The sequence below is a fragment of the Agelaius tricolor genome, unplaced genomic scaffold, assembly GCF_023055355.1.
Source record: "Agelaius tricolor isolate 1412-34295 unplaced genomic scaffold, bAgeTri1.0.p SCAF_6, whole genome shotgun sequence".
Taxonomy (NCBI): Eukaryota; Metazoa; Chordata; class Aves; order Passeriformes; family Icteridae; genus Agelaius; species Agelaius tricolor.
In genome coordinates this window covers 24,126,778-24,143,944 of record NW_027269266.1, presented here as the reverse complement: position 1 = coordinate 24,143,944, position 17,167 = coordinate 24,126,778, and the positions used below count along the sequence as shown (strand labels likewise).

At 38.9% G+C, this 17,167-nt stretch overlaps 1 protein-coding gene across 4 annotated transcripts in view; it reads right to left on the bottom strand.

Annotated features, from left to right (window-relative positions):
• Positions 1-17,167, bottom strand: part of GLCCI1 (glucocorticoid induced 1) — a 54,398-nt gene that overhangs the window by 12,815 nt on the left and 24,416 nt on the right. For 2 of the 4 annotated variants that reach the window (XM_071429077.1, XM_071429079.1), the window contains exons 3-5: positions 13,367-13,453; positions 5,289-5,405; positions 3,177-3,329 (exon numbers count right to left, since the gene is read on the bottom strand). In XM_071429077.1, coding sequence (XP_071285178.1) covers positions 3,177-3,329; positions 5,289-5,405; positions 13,367-13,453 — 357 coding nt within the window. The remainder of the gene's footprint in view (positions 1-3,176; positions 3,330-5,288; positions 5,406-13,366; positions 13,454-17,167) is intronic. The other 2 variants (XM_071429078.1, XM_071429080.1) reach the window with 1 other exon arrangement.

The following is a 17,167-nucleotide window of genomic DNA, read 5'->3' as shown; positions in this document are numbered from 1 at the left end:
TCCCTATTGGATGTGTGTTCTTGGACACAGTTACATACTGCTCTCATCTCCCAGCAAAGGTAGGAAAAAGCTGCATTTGACAGGTATGCATTTCTCAATACACTGTTAACATTCACCAATTTGTTTCCAGTATCAATCTTTTTGCTGGAAAAAACCTCAACAACACTTAGAAGAATCAGGAATGCCACCAGTCTGTAACAGCACTACTAGTGGGAGTCTCCTCACAAGCTGTACATCTGTTTGGGAGGCAACTTCTTCAGAGCAAAGCATTCAATGCTATTGATTGAAAAACTTTCCTCTAGACTGGAACACAAAGGCCAACATAGGAAAGTGCTTCTTCCTGCTGGCATCAGTGAAGCCATCAATGTACTTTATAAGGTGCAAGTGCAAAAACCATAATGTACCCTAGGAAGGAACACTTAGGAAAAAACGATTTTCAGATGAAGGCTATGAGGAGTTAAGTAAGGATCTTCTGCATCTGTGCAAAATAAAAGAAGTCATTTTATTAAAGGCTTAAGTTTCCAGATAGGTACATAAAACCACCTTGCCATCTCCTTCCAGAAGCATTAGAAATCAAACAAGGGACACAGTAATCAGTTTACTTACACTGTCTGATAATCCATCAAAATTTATTTATTTCTAATTACTTCTGTATACTTGATAGTTCCAGTAGAATGCTTCTCCTAACAGGAGGCCTATGAATGTGTCTGTGTTCTGCTACAGGCCACTTTTCATAATTTCCACTGCTGTATTCCAGAAGAGGGAACACTTCTTATCCTCTAATTCCTACAAAAAGCCCATCATCTTTTTGCACCTGAGTCTCCAATGATGGTGTTGTGGAATTACAATGGGACAAAGAACAAAAGCCTGCAAGAACTTCACAAAAAACTGATCCCATCTTACAAGTTATGGTGAGAACAGAGACACACCATCACACCTTGTCAGAGTTAATCAGCAAGTTATAAAAAGAAGGAAGAAAAACATACCCAAGAATTTTGAATAAATGCATTAGAACATTAATTAGAAGTTTATTAATAAATTTGAGGAGAAAGAGGTGATTAAGAAGTGGCTCAAAAAGGACAAATTCATTTTATGAAAGCAAAAAGGGAATACCTTCAGCTAACTAAGCAAGATGAATTATGTAAAAAAATACAGTTATTGCTAAACTGCAAAGAATGAAATTTTTTGAGTATTTTCACCACTATGCAATCTCTCTAAAGTTTACCTTTTAAAAATCCTATTGACTGCAATGACACAAAGACATTACTAATCCTCAACTATCTTTACGAAATACAAAAATAACTGAACGATACAAGAGTGGTTTGGCTATTTTTGCTTTTATAACTACAGTTTTAACCATCATTAAGATGCTAAAACAAAATTTTTTTTTAAATGTTTCAGAGAAGTAACAGAACTAAATCAGTGTGAGTTAAGACAGAAGACATATTCCAAAGCAACACACTATCTCTGACTGTGCTTTTAAAAGAGTTTCTAAAAATACAAAATGTTACAGTGAGAAAGAATGGCAGAAAACTGAAAGAAAAATGAACAGGATCACTTGAGTTTGGTTTACTATGGTTTATCCTTTGTTCAGTGGTGCCTCACCTTTAACCCCCCACCCGCCCTCAGTCCCCCAGGCTAAATTGTTGTATTAGGAGAAAGTTCACTGGCAGTAAGATTTAAGTCAATTATGATCTTGTTATGATCTTCCATAAGCAAACTGAGATCTTGTAATCTCACAGACAGTGCTAGGAGTCCCACTCTAGGTCCCACAAGACCAGAGTTCACAGAAATTAACAGTTACATAGCAGCAAACAACCCTCTGCCCACAAAGATGGACTTGACTTCAAGGGCAATGTCTGATTTATGACTTTCTTTTGTGTCTGAAGCTCTTGCCAGCTGAATGTTTGGAGGAAGGGTTCACGATTGCCTTGGTTGCGTAAACTCCGAGCACCTCTGGCCCAAATCCAAGAATGCACTTAAGTATGTGCTTAACTGGTTTGCTGGATCAGAGTCAGTACACAGGAGAGCTCTGCATCCCAAGCAATAAGCTGTTAAAACCCAAGGACAACATTTACAAGGATGATTTGTCTGATAGATAAATGAAATACCCTCCAACTACAGGAGATTACAACCCCACCCATAGCAACATCAATGGTGGCACTGCAATACACACTTTTTTGTACTCCTTGGAGATGCTGCAACAAGGCTTGCTGAGCTGGGCATTCAGGCTGCATGTTTGGTTTTTTTCCCTTATTCCCCTGGCACAATTCACGCCTCTTCTAAAGGGATAAGACAGACTTAGGAAAGAAAACTTAGCATAGAACTATTACTACATTCTTAAGACTGCTTTGTCCACATAACTAGGGGTCTGGAGAAGCCAAGACTATTCCAAAAAATTTAAGTTTACTACTGATATGGAGAACTGCAAATATAAGGTGGAAGTTTTATAGCTTGACTTGTATACTGAATTGCTATTATATGACCATTCATGAGAAAAGCACCTACAACTTGGAGATTAGGAAAAAAAAACGTGGAGTACTTTATTCCACAGCAGAAAATTTTCACTGGCTGTTCAGGAAACAGTGGCTGCAAACCAAGTATTCCACATTTTCAGTGTCATCAAATTCCTCAATGAAAAGTCCAATGCTCCAAAGCAAAGCTGCCCCATTTGTCAGTATTTCCCATACAGACATCTCCCATGACAGATCACAGAGGCTTCATGGCAGTAAAATGGTCCACATTTAGTCCATGGAAAAAAAGCATTAAAACCAAAAAGGAGAGCATTGTACTGGAAACTTACATCTTGCTCAAGAAAAAGAGTGCAAAATGAAGCAAATATAACAATCTCCTGATCTCTAATTACTTATCACTGCAGCCTGAAGTGTCTGAATGTTCTAACACTTCTATCTCTCACAAAAACTTGCAAGTTCTCTACAGAAAGGGCATTCTTAACAAAGTAGGTTTGGCCAGAAGCCCTTTAAAAATAAAAAAGAAGACTCAAAAACAAAAACCCACCATGCTAAAACACTGAAACAAAGTTTTCAAACAAACAGTTCTTTGAAGAAAATTATTTGTAATTTCAGCCACAATGAAGGTTCCTCAAGAGGAAGGTTTTCCCTGTGTTTATAGATTACAAAGAGATAACAACCATAAACATGTTACTATATGCTTACCTTGGATACCTCTTCTTTTCCACTGTTCTCCTTAATAAATACTTTTTCCAGTTCAGGGCTTATTCCTTCTACATTACACGGCACACGTGAAGCAGTTGATTTTGGCACTGAAATGCTTGACAGTGGCATAGGGACAGATCTGGAAATACAAGCCTAGAAGGCAGACAGCACCATGACTTAAAGATGGAAAACAGAATAAAGGCAGAAATCTGAAACCAAAACTAAAAGCTTAAGTAAGAAGGTGTGTATTAATTTTGCCATTTAGAAGATCATCTTTACTTGGTGAATTTAAATAAAAACAAATGCCTGTATAAATGAAAAGCCAATAAAACCATCTCTCCTTAAGTCAAAGAAGAGTTGTATAACCAAAACACTCTATGACTTCACTTGGTAGTTAGTGGACAGGTGTATTTACTTTCCAGGGGCACAGACTAAGGTTTACACTGCAGGAGGATGGGGAGTGCATGGGGCCCTGATGCTAACTGGGATCCAAAAGGCCTTTCATAACATTCCTAAAGCTTAATGACTCAACCAAAATATTCACCTAATGCACTTTTACTCTCTTTTGGTTGGTTTTAGTGAATGCAAAATAAAACATTCATTCAGAACCTTTAATTTCATTAGCTAATACCTTTTCAGAACTTTATGTTAAAGGTCTTAAGAGAAATCATCTTGAGTTTGAAACAAGCATCCAAGTGAGTACAAATATGATTTTCAGAAAAGGCTGTTGAGTGGAGCTCTGTTACCAACAGGAAACATTCCTGAGAGTGCACTGAGTCTTGCACACTCAACCTTAAAAGCTTCACCTTGGCAGCAGCTACACAGCCAGCCATGAACAGTCTCATGTGTCAATCAAATTGTTCTCCTCCTCCTCCTCCTCACAGAATCACAGGATGCTTAAGACAAAATGTAAACATTTTTTGAGTTCTTAGCAAGTGCATCTTGCACAATGTGCAGCTCCCAAGGTGCAAGTCATTTGCCTGCAAGCATTCTCTGACTGCCAGAACACACAGCCTGCAGAATGGCTTTATCAGAGAACATCTTCCTGAGAAACCAAAATGTCACGTGAGCAATGACAAAGTGAGCTCCAAGTACTAAACAATGTTTCTCCACAGCATATGTCCTAGGTGGGTTTCAATCTGTGTCAAAGGCTGTCTGCTGTGTGACTATAATGGCACAGGTACTTGCAACAGCTTACTTTGAGATGTAAAGCAAAACCCTTTTCTATGTCAAATGTAGTAGGATCCTTTGCTATAAAGGCTAACAGGTTCAGGAAGAGCATCAATTTCCTATTGTCTTCCTGCATTAGGATCTGACCACAAGATTTTTATCCCCATAGAAGGAATGTAAGGAATCAGCCATCACAGCTCAACCAGCTGCTGTAACTAGCTGCTATAGAACACCAGGTAGTTAAAAAGGTACTCAGGAAATACCACGATAGAACCAACATTTCTATTTCATTTCATTTGAAAGAGTGGCCTGTTAGTAACAGGGAGTCCAAGTTAAGGATCTACTACAGGTGAAATTTAATCAGGACTCAAATGTCTGCACTCTCAAATAAGCCAGGGTTAAATGCTTTCTACAAGTGCCTTAAGATTTATAAAGATATTGGCTGAACCTCACCTGAGATTTAGAACTGTAATTGGGTTTCAATTTTGCTGACAGGTTGTAGTGACTAGATCATGACTGCTTTGGGTATCCTCCACTGCACCCTGCTTTGGTACTTGCTTTTTCTTTATTTTCTTTTTTTTTTTACTAGCCCAGATGGAATTAGGTTGCAAAATTGATAAGCAAATACCTTCCAGAGGAGCTTTGAAAGTTTACCACAAAAAAAATTAGTCTTGGAAGCACGTATGCATCCCTGGAAGCACAGCCTTATCTGGCCATGCCCATAACTTTTACAGCACCATAATATATTTCAGTTGCTATCCTGGTGCAGCCCTTCTTCTATTATATGACGACCATCAGATAAACTCCAGTGAAGGCACAGCAGTATCACACTGTAAGCATTTGCTGTACCACACCAGAGAACAAACACAGGACAGATGGGAAGGCTATTCAGCCAAGCCTGCTAAGGTGGGAGGCTGTTGATGCAAGGAGCTGCCCACTTACCTGAGTCTGACTGATTGCTATGTGGTTGCCATGGAGAGGTGACTGACGTTCCTTCTCTTTGCCATGCCGGCTGCTCTGCTTGCTGCGCTGCAGCTGCTGCCTCAGCTTGGCAATCTGCTGGAGAGGAGTTCATTGGTGTGAGAATGAGTTATCAAATGGGTACCTGCTCATCTTCACATATGAACTGAATCATGGACATTTTAATCCTCTTTGGAGGATTTTACAGGCATATAGGATTGCCTTTCCTTGAAGTATGAGCATTAAAGCTTCTTTCTGCTTATCAGATGCTTACTCCAAAGTATTTGCCCCATTCACCAACCTGAATATGACAACAGGCTTAGTTTATTTATTGAATTTCCTCATTTACACACAAGCACTGTGATATCTGATGCAAATAAAAGCACTCAAAAAGACAATTTGTAGCATCTTCTAATCTGAAACTGGTTTAAACTGGGGACTTTAAAGCCTACAGTTTAATTTCTTTGATCTTAAACCAAAACAAAGTTTTTTCGTGATAATTCATCATAAAAGTAAAGAACCTTCACAAACAACTGGCACTCAAAATGCACTGTTCATCTTGGAGTACTTATTAAATACATTTAATAGCATTTCCCTACAGGCAGTATTACCACAGATTCCTTCAGGCAGACAGAATTATCTTTCCTGCTGTCTGATGCAAAGATGTATAATCAAAAGTTACATTTTAAATGTCAAATGTAACTAAAGCCATTATCCATTTGACCTGCTCCTTAACAAGAAACCAAAGAATTTCATTTTGGGATTCCTCTACTTATTTATTCCTCCTGGGAAACTTCTACATGAAAGAGAGCACTTACCTCTATAAACATTGTTTCAGAAGTTTAGACTGCGCAAATTCACACAACAGGTACAGACACTTCCTCAAAACTGGATAATTTGCTCCCTTAGGCTCAAATCCCACTGTTCCTCATGCTCAGCACACTGGAATACAAGGCCATGCATGGCCCCATTTCATTTTTAGCTCAACTAGAGATACAATTTTTAAAAGCCTGAAGGGCAAGTAAGGAGAATGAATGCACATGGAATTCATACATCAGCTGGAAACTAACCTCTCTTTCTGAGTGACAACTCACAAGTACATGCACTCTATGGTTATTTCCATGTAGTTAAATATATCACTGGTACTCTTGCAAAGCAACTCCATGTCAGAGAATCACTTCACATCACTCCTCACAGTGTCAGAGATGACAGTGTTTGGTGAAGAGGTTTGGATGGAGCTCTGCTGCAGGCTGTGAACTCTTCTTTGTGCTGTTTCTGGTAGCACTCACAGAAGAAAAATCTATCTTTAAGGCTTCACATCAAGTTTTGCCACAGCTCATTACCCATATTTAGAGAACTGCTACTCAGAAATGGCTGAATACTTTGATCTTTAAACAACACACAAACAGTTCAAGAGTTCCAAAAGGGTCTGTGTGTTGAATATATCCAGAAAAACAGAGCCCTAATACAACTGCATTACTTACACAGATGAGCTACATTTAGAGAACTGGGACACTAAACTCTTGATCAAAGGTACAACTCAAGCACTATATTGCAAGAAACTTTCCAGTCTGAAGAGCTATTTCATGTCTAAAAAAAATAAATCCATTTGTCTAGAAATATCCCCTTCTCCTTGTAGGAGTTAGGAAATCTAACTCCCTAGATGAAAAAACACGCAGGTAACTACTCTGGTAAATATACACACATTACAAATATTTATGTCTTACACTGGAATATTGAAGAATGGGGAGAACTGGGAAATAATCTTCATCTTCCCCTTTAAAACAGAGGAGAAAAATGATGCCTGGATCAGAAGACAGCTGTGGACAGAGATGACTAGCTATAAGAATAATCAGAAAGCAAGGAGAGTGCTGCATATAAATCTTTCATTTCTACTGCCTCTCCTTGACTCTGTGCACTTCTTCCTAAGTCAAAAAGTAAAATACACTATTTTGTTTAATTTAGATGAAATACAGTTTCTGAGCTTTCCTCAAAAGCATACTATGAAAAGAAAATATCTACACAATACCACCTCAGAGATCTGACTGACTGATTTCTGTCACAAATAAGTTTGCAAATCTTTGACAACATAGCCTCTCACTGCAAAATTTGCATAGTGAAAACTCTAAATGGGAGAGTGTTGATAGGCTGGTATGTCTCTAGGCTAGCCAAAAACCTTGAAGCTCGATACTGTGAAAGGAACCAATGGATCCCTGGAACTTAGGGTTCTCTCAGCCACCTCAAGACTATGTGTATTGTGGCAGTCAGTAGGTTCTTGACACTAACTAAGGAAAGAATGCTTGGGTCACTGAGGAGAAACAAAAGATGGAAAATTGTTGATTTGACTGTGTATCTGGAGCTGATACAATCTGTTAAGCCAAACGAGCAATGCAGTGAAGAAACAGATGTGCCTTCTTAGATCATATATCCTTAGCCCTGAACTTGCAGGACCCTAGCTGTCCATGATGCTGTAGTTACTTCTGGACAAGAAAATGAGAAAGTAGCAATGGGCTTGTAAAAAAGAATCTGCCATTTCCTATTTATCCTGCAGATCTGGGAAACAGAGGCTTGCTGGCACAGACAACCAGCAAGCTGGTAGTGTCAATGAGTACACCAAATCTGCTGAACTGAATGATGCTCCATCTCTTCACCAAGGGGAGTCCACAGTGATTCTACCACTTGCTAATCCTGAAATTGCAACAGCTTTTTCCTTCTACAAGATCATCTTTTCATTACCAATTATTTTCTATCTCAAGCTGAAATAAAGCCACTGCTACTAACAGGAAATAGACAGCTGTACCAGCTTCCTCCAAGTTTATGTACACCTTCTTCTCAGGCAGCAGAGAAGCACCATCAGAGCACCAAACAAGCACAACCATCTACAATATGAGCTACACTAATTCTTGCAAAACAAATATAATTCATAGAGTAAGAGAAGAGTCTGAAACATATGCCTTGATGGCACCTGTTTTACCAAATATCTCAAAGAAGCAGCAGATCCTGTCTCCTGGGCACTCAACTGATGCAGTGAATATGAGCTAGGGAGTCTCTGTGCAAAGAAATGGTGCCAAGTGAATGGTATCAGGAAAACAGGCATTTGAAGATGCAGCATTAGACCAGATCTGTGCAAAGAAAATGGTGACAAGGAAATGGCAGGAAAGGAACCATGTGCTGCACTGGGGAAACCAAAGGGCAGTAACAAAACCCTCCATTTTTACCGAGCAGCTGAGAACAGAAAGGGTTTGGGACAACACTTCCCCCACACACCCAACTGCATGCAGTCTAGCACAACTGAGCATTAATGTGACTGGGGTTTACACAGTCATATTAAGGAACATGTGCAAATCATCACAAAAACATCTAATCTGTATCCTAAAGCACCCACTTGTTGGAGATATTTAAGCCTTAGCCTTGCACATATGTGCCCTTAGATCCATTACATGTGCATTATTTTTGTTTACCAATTCAAATGCTCTCCCTGCCTACCTAACTTGAAGATGGTCAGAAGATTCTCCTTAGAAAATACAGCTATTTTCTTAGAGGATACAGCTGAAAGTAAAACACAGCCAAAAAAAAAAAAAAAAAAAACAAGGAATTCATCAAGGAGTAAACTCAATTTGAATGCTATTTTCAACGTTTGAATGCCATTTGTTATCCAAAACTGTTTTGCTATATTTCATGTGTAAACATATATGGCAGTAAATTTCAAAAAATATATTTTAATTCACATTTGGCAAGTACTGTCATGTGACTGCATGGAGAGGGAAAACACAGCACAGATCTGTGCACATTTCAAAAAAATTAAGAAAATTTTAGACTTTGCCCTTCCAAGTGACTGTAGTTTGCAATGCTGCTGATGCAGTGGAAAGACTCTTTTCTTCACCTATTTTAAAGTAATTTATAAAAAACCCCCACCAACAAAAAACACTGAGAAAACACAAAGAGCAGTGCATCAGAAACCTAAACAAAGTCATTCAGGGCACAAAGTTCTTCATGGTTTACTGTCAGCCAAAAGTAAGATGACCATCCAGGATTACTGAACAAACGAGTCAGGAAAATCTCCTATAAATATATTTTTTGCTTGCTAAGTTATTTCTATAGCTCAAAGCTGTCCAATGAATAATATGAATTTTCTCTATGCCACTTGTGACATGCATGCAGTCTAATGTAATTAATGGCACAAAACTGAGAAATAACCAAATTAGGTCAGTTCTTTACAACACTGGGATAATCTAAATATCCTGGTAATTTTTCCCTTTTGCAGGGACCTAGATGCAGACTAATATGAAGGAACCTGACACATCCCACCATACCTCTCAAATGCTCACTAATATTTACCAGTCACTAGGCTGTATTTCTACAGCTCAGCCTACACAACATGGTAACTTCCTATTGCTGATCAAGCCACAAACTCCTTGTTAATGAGTGAGCTCCATCTCATTCATTAAATGTTTGTTAATAAACGAGTTAACCAGAAGGTCAAAGAGCAAAACAAGCATTAGAAATTATCCCTAAACCTTTCAATACAATTTTTCAATTGCTATATGAAAGCACATTACATGTGCAAGCTCTCATATTCAATTCTCTTTTATTCCTAAGTCCTTTTCAAGTACTCTGTTAGAGCAAAAGGGACCTTCCAATGGGGGGCTGCTGCTGTCTGTAACAGACACAGCACAGAGAGCTGCTTAAGGGAAGTGAAAAGTCAGGGTCTGAAATATGTCTTTAAAAACCTATACAAAGCGAAAACGACTAGTTTTAAATAAAGGGTTTTTCCCAGTTCTGGGTAAATTCCAGTTCAGGGTAAGCTATAACTAAAATTGTCCCTGAACAATGTCATGAGAATTTCAAACTAATTATTCAGGTCGAGAAGGGAAAAAAAAGGAGCGTCCAGGATAAAGACTGACAGCAATCTTTACATCCCAGTCAAGACATGTATCTACTGAAACAATGTTAAAGCAGTGTGGCATCATCTTAGACAAGTTACACTTAAGACTTCTTAAAACCAAGTAGTAGAGCCCTTCAGAATAAACAAATTCTTTAAAAGAAAATTTTGTTATGAAATTATTAAAGGAAAGTTTATATTGAGAGCTAAGGACTTCTAAATTTCTAATAGACTCACAACAAGAAAGCAAATATAGCTCCATTTTAGTGCTAGACAGACTTAATCCTGACACACAGCTATTTCAATGAAGGGCAAATTAAGTTTCACTACCCAAACTGAAATCCTCTTCGTAAAGTGGCAATTCTGAATTCATTTTCTTGCTTGGGATGTTAAACCTATACACTTGCTTTTTGTTTTAAAATCTTTAAAAAAGAGTTAGCAGTATTAAAGAAATTTATTTAATTTTAATAGTACTCAAATTAACCAAGGAAAAAACTATTTTTGAACTTAAATCCACAATCTTATTTTACCAAAACCAGTAACTATCACACAAGTGTTTAGCTAGTTTACACTACCAATGTATTAAAAAAATGCTAGAAATCATTACAATAATTTCTGAAGTAAGAAAACATGAATATAAATTGCTAAAACAAGCCATGGAAACTGCCAACAGCTATCTACTTGTTTACTGTCAAATATTGTAAAAAACAATTCAAAATTCTGAGCAGAACAATGTTACCTACACTACACATAAGAAATGCAGTTGCCCAGGAGAAGGCAATATTTTCATTTTCATTACTTATGCTCTTGCTTTCAGCTGCCCATAGCTTTGTCAGATGTCTACCATGCAACATTCTACTCTATCTCCCTCCCATCAGAGACTTCAGTAGAAGTGCTAGGGCTATTTAAGAATGTGATTTCAAATGAAAGGGAGGGTGGAGAAGATTTTACCATTTTATGTGCCAAAGCACATTACTTTAAGCTTTTCACCTGCATGGTTCTGTTCTCCACTGTTTTGGATGAAAAAGCCAAACATTTGCCTGAGGGTCCTTTATGCTGCAAATGTGCTCCTCAAGTCCCCTGGAAGAATCTTTACATTTGGTGAAGCTTTGGCAAAAAATTCAGTTTGCACATGTTCAAGAAAGATATCTGGAACTGGCAGCTACACTTGTTAACAATTCTGTCTCTCATGGGCTTTACAGTTTGAGTAGAACCACACCAGGGAATTTCTCCTTCCAGGAACTGCAGATTAATGTGGCACAAAGAAACCGAGTGCACAGACACTGCTGGTATTGAACAAACACTTAACACCCACCACACAGGCTGACACTGAGGGAAAGGAAAAAGAAAGAGATAAAATAGAAGCCAAACAATGGATAGCCAGAACTAACAAGGAGCTGGAAGTTAAGAGAGTAAGAGCTCAAATAGGGTAGATGAATAGTGGCTGGATGATGCATGAAGTATGACATGAGTTATGAACCCAAGGAACTAGAAAGTTAAGAAAATTTGCCTGAGTAGCTGGAGAAAGGAAAACAGAGGAAGGGGAAGAACTGTATGCTGAAGAAGGAAAGGGTAGGTTTTGGGGTGAAGAACCATTGCAAAGTTTGGCTAGAAACAACTCTCTTCCACAGAACCAATTTTGTCTACTAAGGTATTCTAGCAAAAAAAGGAACTGTGAAGCACACTGACCACACATTTCTTATCTTTCTCTTCTGGTCAGTACAGCAAGAGGGTGGCAACCCAGCACAATGGATCACTGTTATCAAATGGCAGAGACTTGCTTACATGCTGAAGGGTTCACTATCACTGACAGCCACAGGCCCATGGTGAAGAAGAGCTGCTTGTTGCACCAACTGATAGGAAACTGCCAGTGTATGAAGGATAGTCTCTCAGTAAAAGCAAGGAAACATTATCCTAGAGAAACAGATGCTACTCCTGTCTGTATGATCATTTCTTTGTGCTGGTAGGTAAGGTTTAAGCCAAAACTTCTCACACACAAAAGTCCTTCCGCACTTATTTCTGGTCACCTCATCTGTGACTGTGAATGCCTCCTCACAGCTGCAGGTGAACTCAAGCAACTCAAGGGCCATGTACCAATACATCAAGGTTTCATAAGATGTATTCTGTGAGATGGGAACAGAAAACCCTCTTTTGATCAACCTATCTTTGGCCCAGGACCTCACCTTTACAAATGAGTCTATTGCCACCAATGGATTGCAAGATTATTCTATATTTGTCAAATGTGATTTTAAAATTTGAGTAATTAAACTTGCACCACTCCTTCTGACAATTATTCTATCAATGGCTGTCCAGAAGAAGAATATATACTGCCTTTAAACTTCTTCTCCTTAGGTAACCTATACATTCCTTCTCATTTTTGAAGGCCCTATTCAACAGGGAGTCAGGAAAGAGCATGCAAAAAGCCCAGAGTATGAGGGAAAAGTTCCATCATGGAAACATGCTGCAAGATTCATTTTTCTAAAAGAAAAGTGCAGTTCTTCAAGAGAGGACACACTCTTCCTGACAGAGGCATGAGGTTGAATGTAGCCCCTTATTAGGTTCTGGACAGATTTAGTTACTCAAACTCTGGACAACAAGGAGGTTCCTGGGACAAAAACTGAGATACTGTCATTTCAGCTGAGCTGGAGACCATTCTACTGTATCAACTTTCTCATCATGCAAATCCACTTTTTGTAGATTCTTTCTAGTTGCAATTGTAGTCTACAGGAAAATATTTATAATTAAAGACCATTTCAAGTACTCATACCATTACTGTATCAAGACTTTTTTTGTGGAAGTGGTGTCCTCTCCATCTCCAACCTAAAATCTGAACAAAATTTCTAAGCAAAGATATGTGAACATACCACCTGACACTTGCCTCTTTCAGGAGAGCAGTGTTAAAGGTCAGAAAGCTAACTAACATTGAAAAAGAAGCTTGTTCCTCAATGCTCACTCTGGCCACTCTTTCACAATCAACACTTCATAGTATTCAGGGAGGAAGTCCAACAAGCATAAAGTAACAATCACTCTTCAAACAACTCTTAGACTGGGGGTAAAACCTGTTTCAAAAGCAAAAGAGGAGAGGGAAAGGGTGCAGTTTCCTGGACTCCAGATAGGGTTTAAAAAATGTCTTGGGCTAATCAAAACTTGAAAGGCTCCACTGTGCAAAACTTCTCACCTCTTTCAGCTGATCAGCACTTCCCCACGATGCCGAGCGCTGATGGGATCTCTTTTCTGCTCCCTCTTCGGCCCAACAGCTGGGTGTCTACAAGGGAAAAAAAAGAAAATATGCTGTACTGAGTTCTCCAGGTGAGAAAAACTTCTGGCACAAATTACTGCCTTACTCTTTAGGCAGTGTCAGAGTTATGTGAATAAATTTCAGAATCTGATATGCAGCACTAATAATCTCAGTAAATAAAAAGCAATATAGAAAACAAAGCTTTGTAAACTTGCATTTACAAAGGATGAGAACAATGCACATTACTGAAGAAGGAATCAGAGGCCTGACAAAAAGCCTTACCTGGCTGCTCCCACTGTACTTTGGCATCCATGTCTACATTTCACTTAGTGGACAGTTTAGAAAACCACACCATTAAAAAAACTGTAGAACAAACTCAAGCCAGGATTCACTTCTCCCACCTGTCTTCCTCAACCACTGGACCACAGAACCAATCAATCCCTTCTTTCTAACTGTGGCTAGATAAGAGTTTTATACACCATTTATTATTTCTGGCACCAACTTACATGAGCAGCACAGTAACAAGCAGGCCTTTTCCAGCCATATCTCAAAGCCTGTAAGTCTGGTGACTGTCCTTAAATATAGGAGCTAAAATTAAACCCCAAAGACTGAGAAGCATCAGAAAGCCCAAACTCTCAACCACTATGCTTATTTGCCACAAGGCTATAATGAAAATTGAGGTTATCCACCAGAATTCCTGAACAAGAGAGTCACAGGAACAATGGAAACATCTAAAATTCAGGAAGAGTTTGGGATATGAACTATATGAAACTCAGTGCTATAGGCACATAAATATAAATCTGTTTATGTTTGGATTTTTTTCCCCGACAACTCCTACTTGTATTGGCTGACTCTTTCACAGTAAGTACACAAGAAATAAAACTGAAAATAACAATTTGTCCATGGGGTTTTTAAGGGAGGGGACCACTGCTAACACTTCTAGGGAGACAAAACCCCAGCCCACAAGACAAATAGGATATAGGATCCACATGCCTGTGGGACTTGTTCTCATGCATGGAAACCCTGCTCCCCCACAGCTTCCCTTACTCTTGCTTCCCATCTAGGATCTGGAAGCTTTTGTAGTACCCACATGGATGCCAGAGACTGGCTCAGGGAGGAGGCTGGGCAGCACTCTGGAGAACACCATCAAACCAAGCCCTTCAGCTGGTCCCTGCCCTGCAAGGGGAGCTGGGAGCAGCCCCCAGGGCCAGGTCAGCCATGGCACTATCGAGCTCAGAACTGAGACTTCAGAGCATGGGCTGCACCCTCACAACCACCACTGCCATGGTGTTACAGAGCCTACAGCCCAGCACCTAACCCATCAGTGCTAACATTTCATCTGCTCTGTCTCTGTGTGCACAGGCCTACAGAACCCTCCTGTGTTTTCTGCCACCCCTGCACTTTCCATGGTTTTGGTGGGGCTTTTTCTCTGTTATTTTTACACCACCAGTAATATTTCAACCAAAAGCCCAGCAAGCTGTGTGGGTGAAAACCAAATGGAAAAAGTCAGTCTTGAAGTTTTTTTCAGTCATGAAAAAAAACTTTCTTTTCATGTTCCCAGAAAAGAAAAAGTAAATCCCTATATGAGAAGTTAAGAGTTCTGTGTACTTATTACATGGCCTGTTATGAAATACCCCCATCTGTTTGGGTCTGGGGAAGAAACCAGAAGATAATGTCATTATGAAAAAAAGAATGAAATCAAAATGTGAAAAGTTCAAACAGCTACTTAAAACTATGTGAAAGATAAGGCAGTCCCTCAGAGGCAGGCAGCACTTAACTCTCCTGACCCAAAGCAGAGCCTCTGCCATATGCACATGCTGCCTGTATGTGTGCATCTGCTTGCTCTGCATTTTAACAGAGCCACCTTCTAAATAATTACTTGGTTTTGCAGATTCATCTCCCTCAAATTTGTGTGGAAGACATTCTGTTGGGTTTAAATGTTGGTTTTTTTTAAAAACATTGAAGTAGCTTGCAGATTCCTACTAAACTACTAAAAATGGGGATAATTCTTTACTTTTTTAAAATCAGAGGCTTTCACAATCTGTTACAATTTACTTTGCATTTTAAATTGCTCTTACAATATTTTACTATATCCCAAGTACAGCTGGAACCATATCCTCACATGACACCAGCAATAAAAAGGCAATTCCAAGAAAATTTATCTTCTAAAGAGTGTCTTCTGAATACAGCACTGCTCCACCATTTGGGGAACACCAGGATGAAGCAGAACCAGGCAGTTCGGGGGCCTAAATACTTACCTGTAGTGCAGAAGGGTGTACCAGGGATCACTATAAGCTCATATCCTTTCAACTACAACTTAATAAACTGAAAAGATATCAAGAATCTAAAAAGCCAAACTGACTTTCTCAATACAGAGAAGTAAACTGTTAAAAACCAAAACAAATAATGTAGAACACACAAGCCTGACTGTATTTTTAATAAACAGATATTGATCCAGATAGCAAGGACAAAACACAAACTAAGATCAACCCCTAAAGACCTTCATCAACACCACCACTGACTGCTAGGAGAGAGAGGTGGGAATCCTTATAGTACAGAGGATCTACTCAGAAATCAAAAATAAAAATCAGAAAATATCTATTCACTTAATACTAAATTAAGTGTAATTAAGTGTAAATTAAGTGTACTTTTGTACTTGTTCAAGAATGCTTTGACATTCTCTACCACTGAAATAGCATCCCCCTTGAGACAAGCACTACATGGATGCTTTCAGTCCCTGGTAAACTGAGTCAAGACACAACCTGCAAAGGATACATACCCAGTATACAGGGGGCAGACTATCTGTGAACCCCATTCTACCTGCAGTATTAGATTACAAACATTGTATGGTGCTCCTAGCACAGTACTAAAGTCAGACAGTGTTACATTTACGGACTATTTAGAGGCAAATTTAAAAAAGAAAAAGCTTTACAAAAATAATACAACATAAGCGGTTACTAGAATATTATTACAAGGTAGTCCTCTTCAAACCCTGGAAATTGATGCTTGCAATATGCTGTAATGCACATTAAATGAAGAATAATTTTGAGTTTGTAACAACAAATCTTTGTATTCAAGCAAAAGCTTTTAAAAAACAAACAGAAGCACCGCAGACTTGTTGTATTCAAACAGAAATTCTGCTTTTCTAAGGTTAGCTTATGTATGAACACCTCATATCTCACTTAAATGCTGTCATTTAGATCACAAACAAGATGGGGGTGTGTAGCACCCACAATCTGTCACACTTCATGGAAATTATTTTCTCATCTTATTTACAACTTCCACAAAACAAGGTTATCAATGGAAGCCTTCATTTGAAGCTGCAAGTGTACTCCTGAAGTGTTAAACATATGAAAAAAATAACATTAAAGCCTGAATGTAATTCAGAATTGTATTAGAAGAAAAATTTCTGAATCACAAACAAAACCACAGTTGCTGCACTTCAAGTCAGAGAGAGGGTGGGGTGAGAGTACCTCCCACAGTAAGAGATGTCAGGCACTATCTCTGAAACTGGTAACATTTCAGAGCATCACAGAAGTGATGATGCACTGAATTTCATGACAAAGGATTAGTCCTGCAAGGCCACACTAAGAAGCTAAGATTTCAGGGGGAGATCCTTGAAAACACTGGATAATGCATGCTGCACCTACAAGACACACATCCCTTGTTTTCAAGATGTTAAGGTTTGTGGTCCATTTCAGCTGACACATGGAATAGACATGCTCAGAATGCCACATCTGT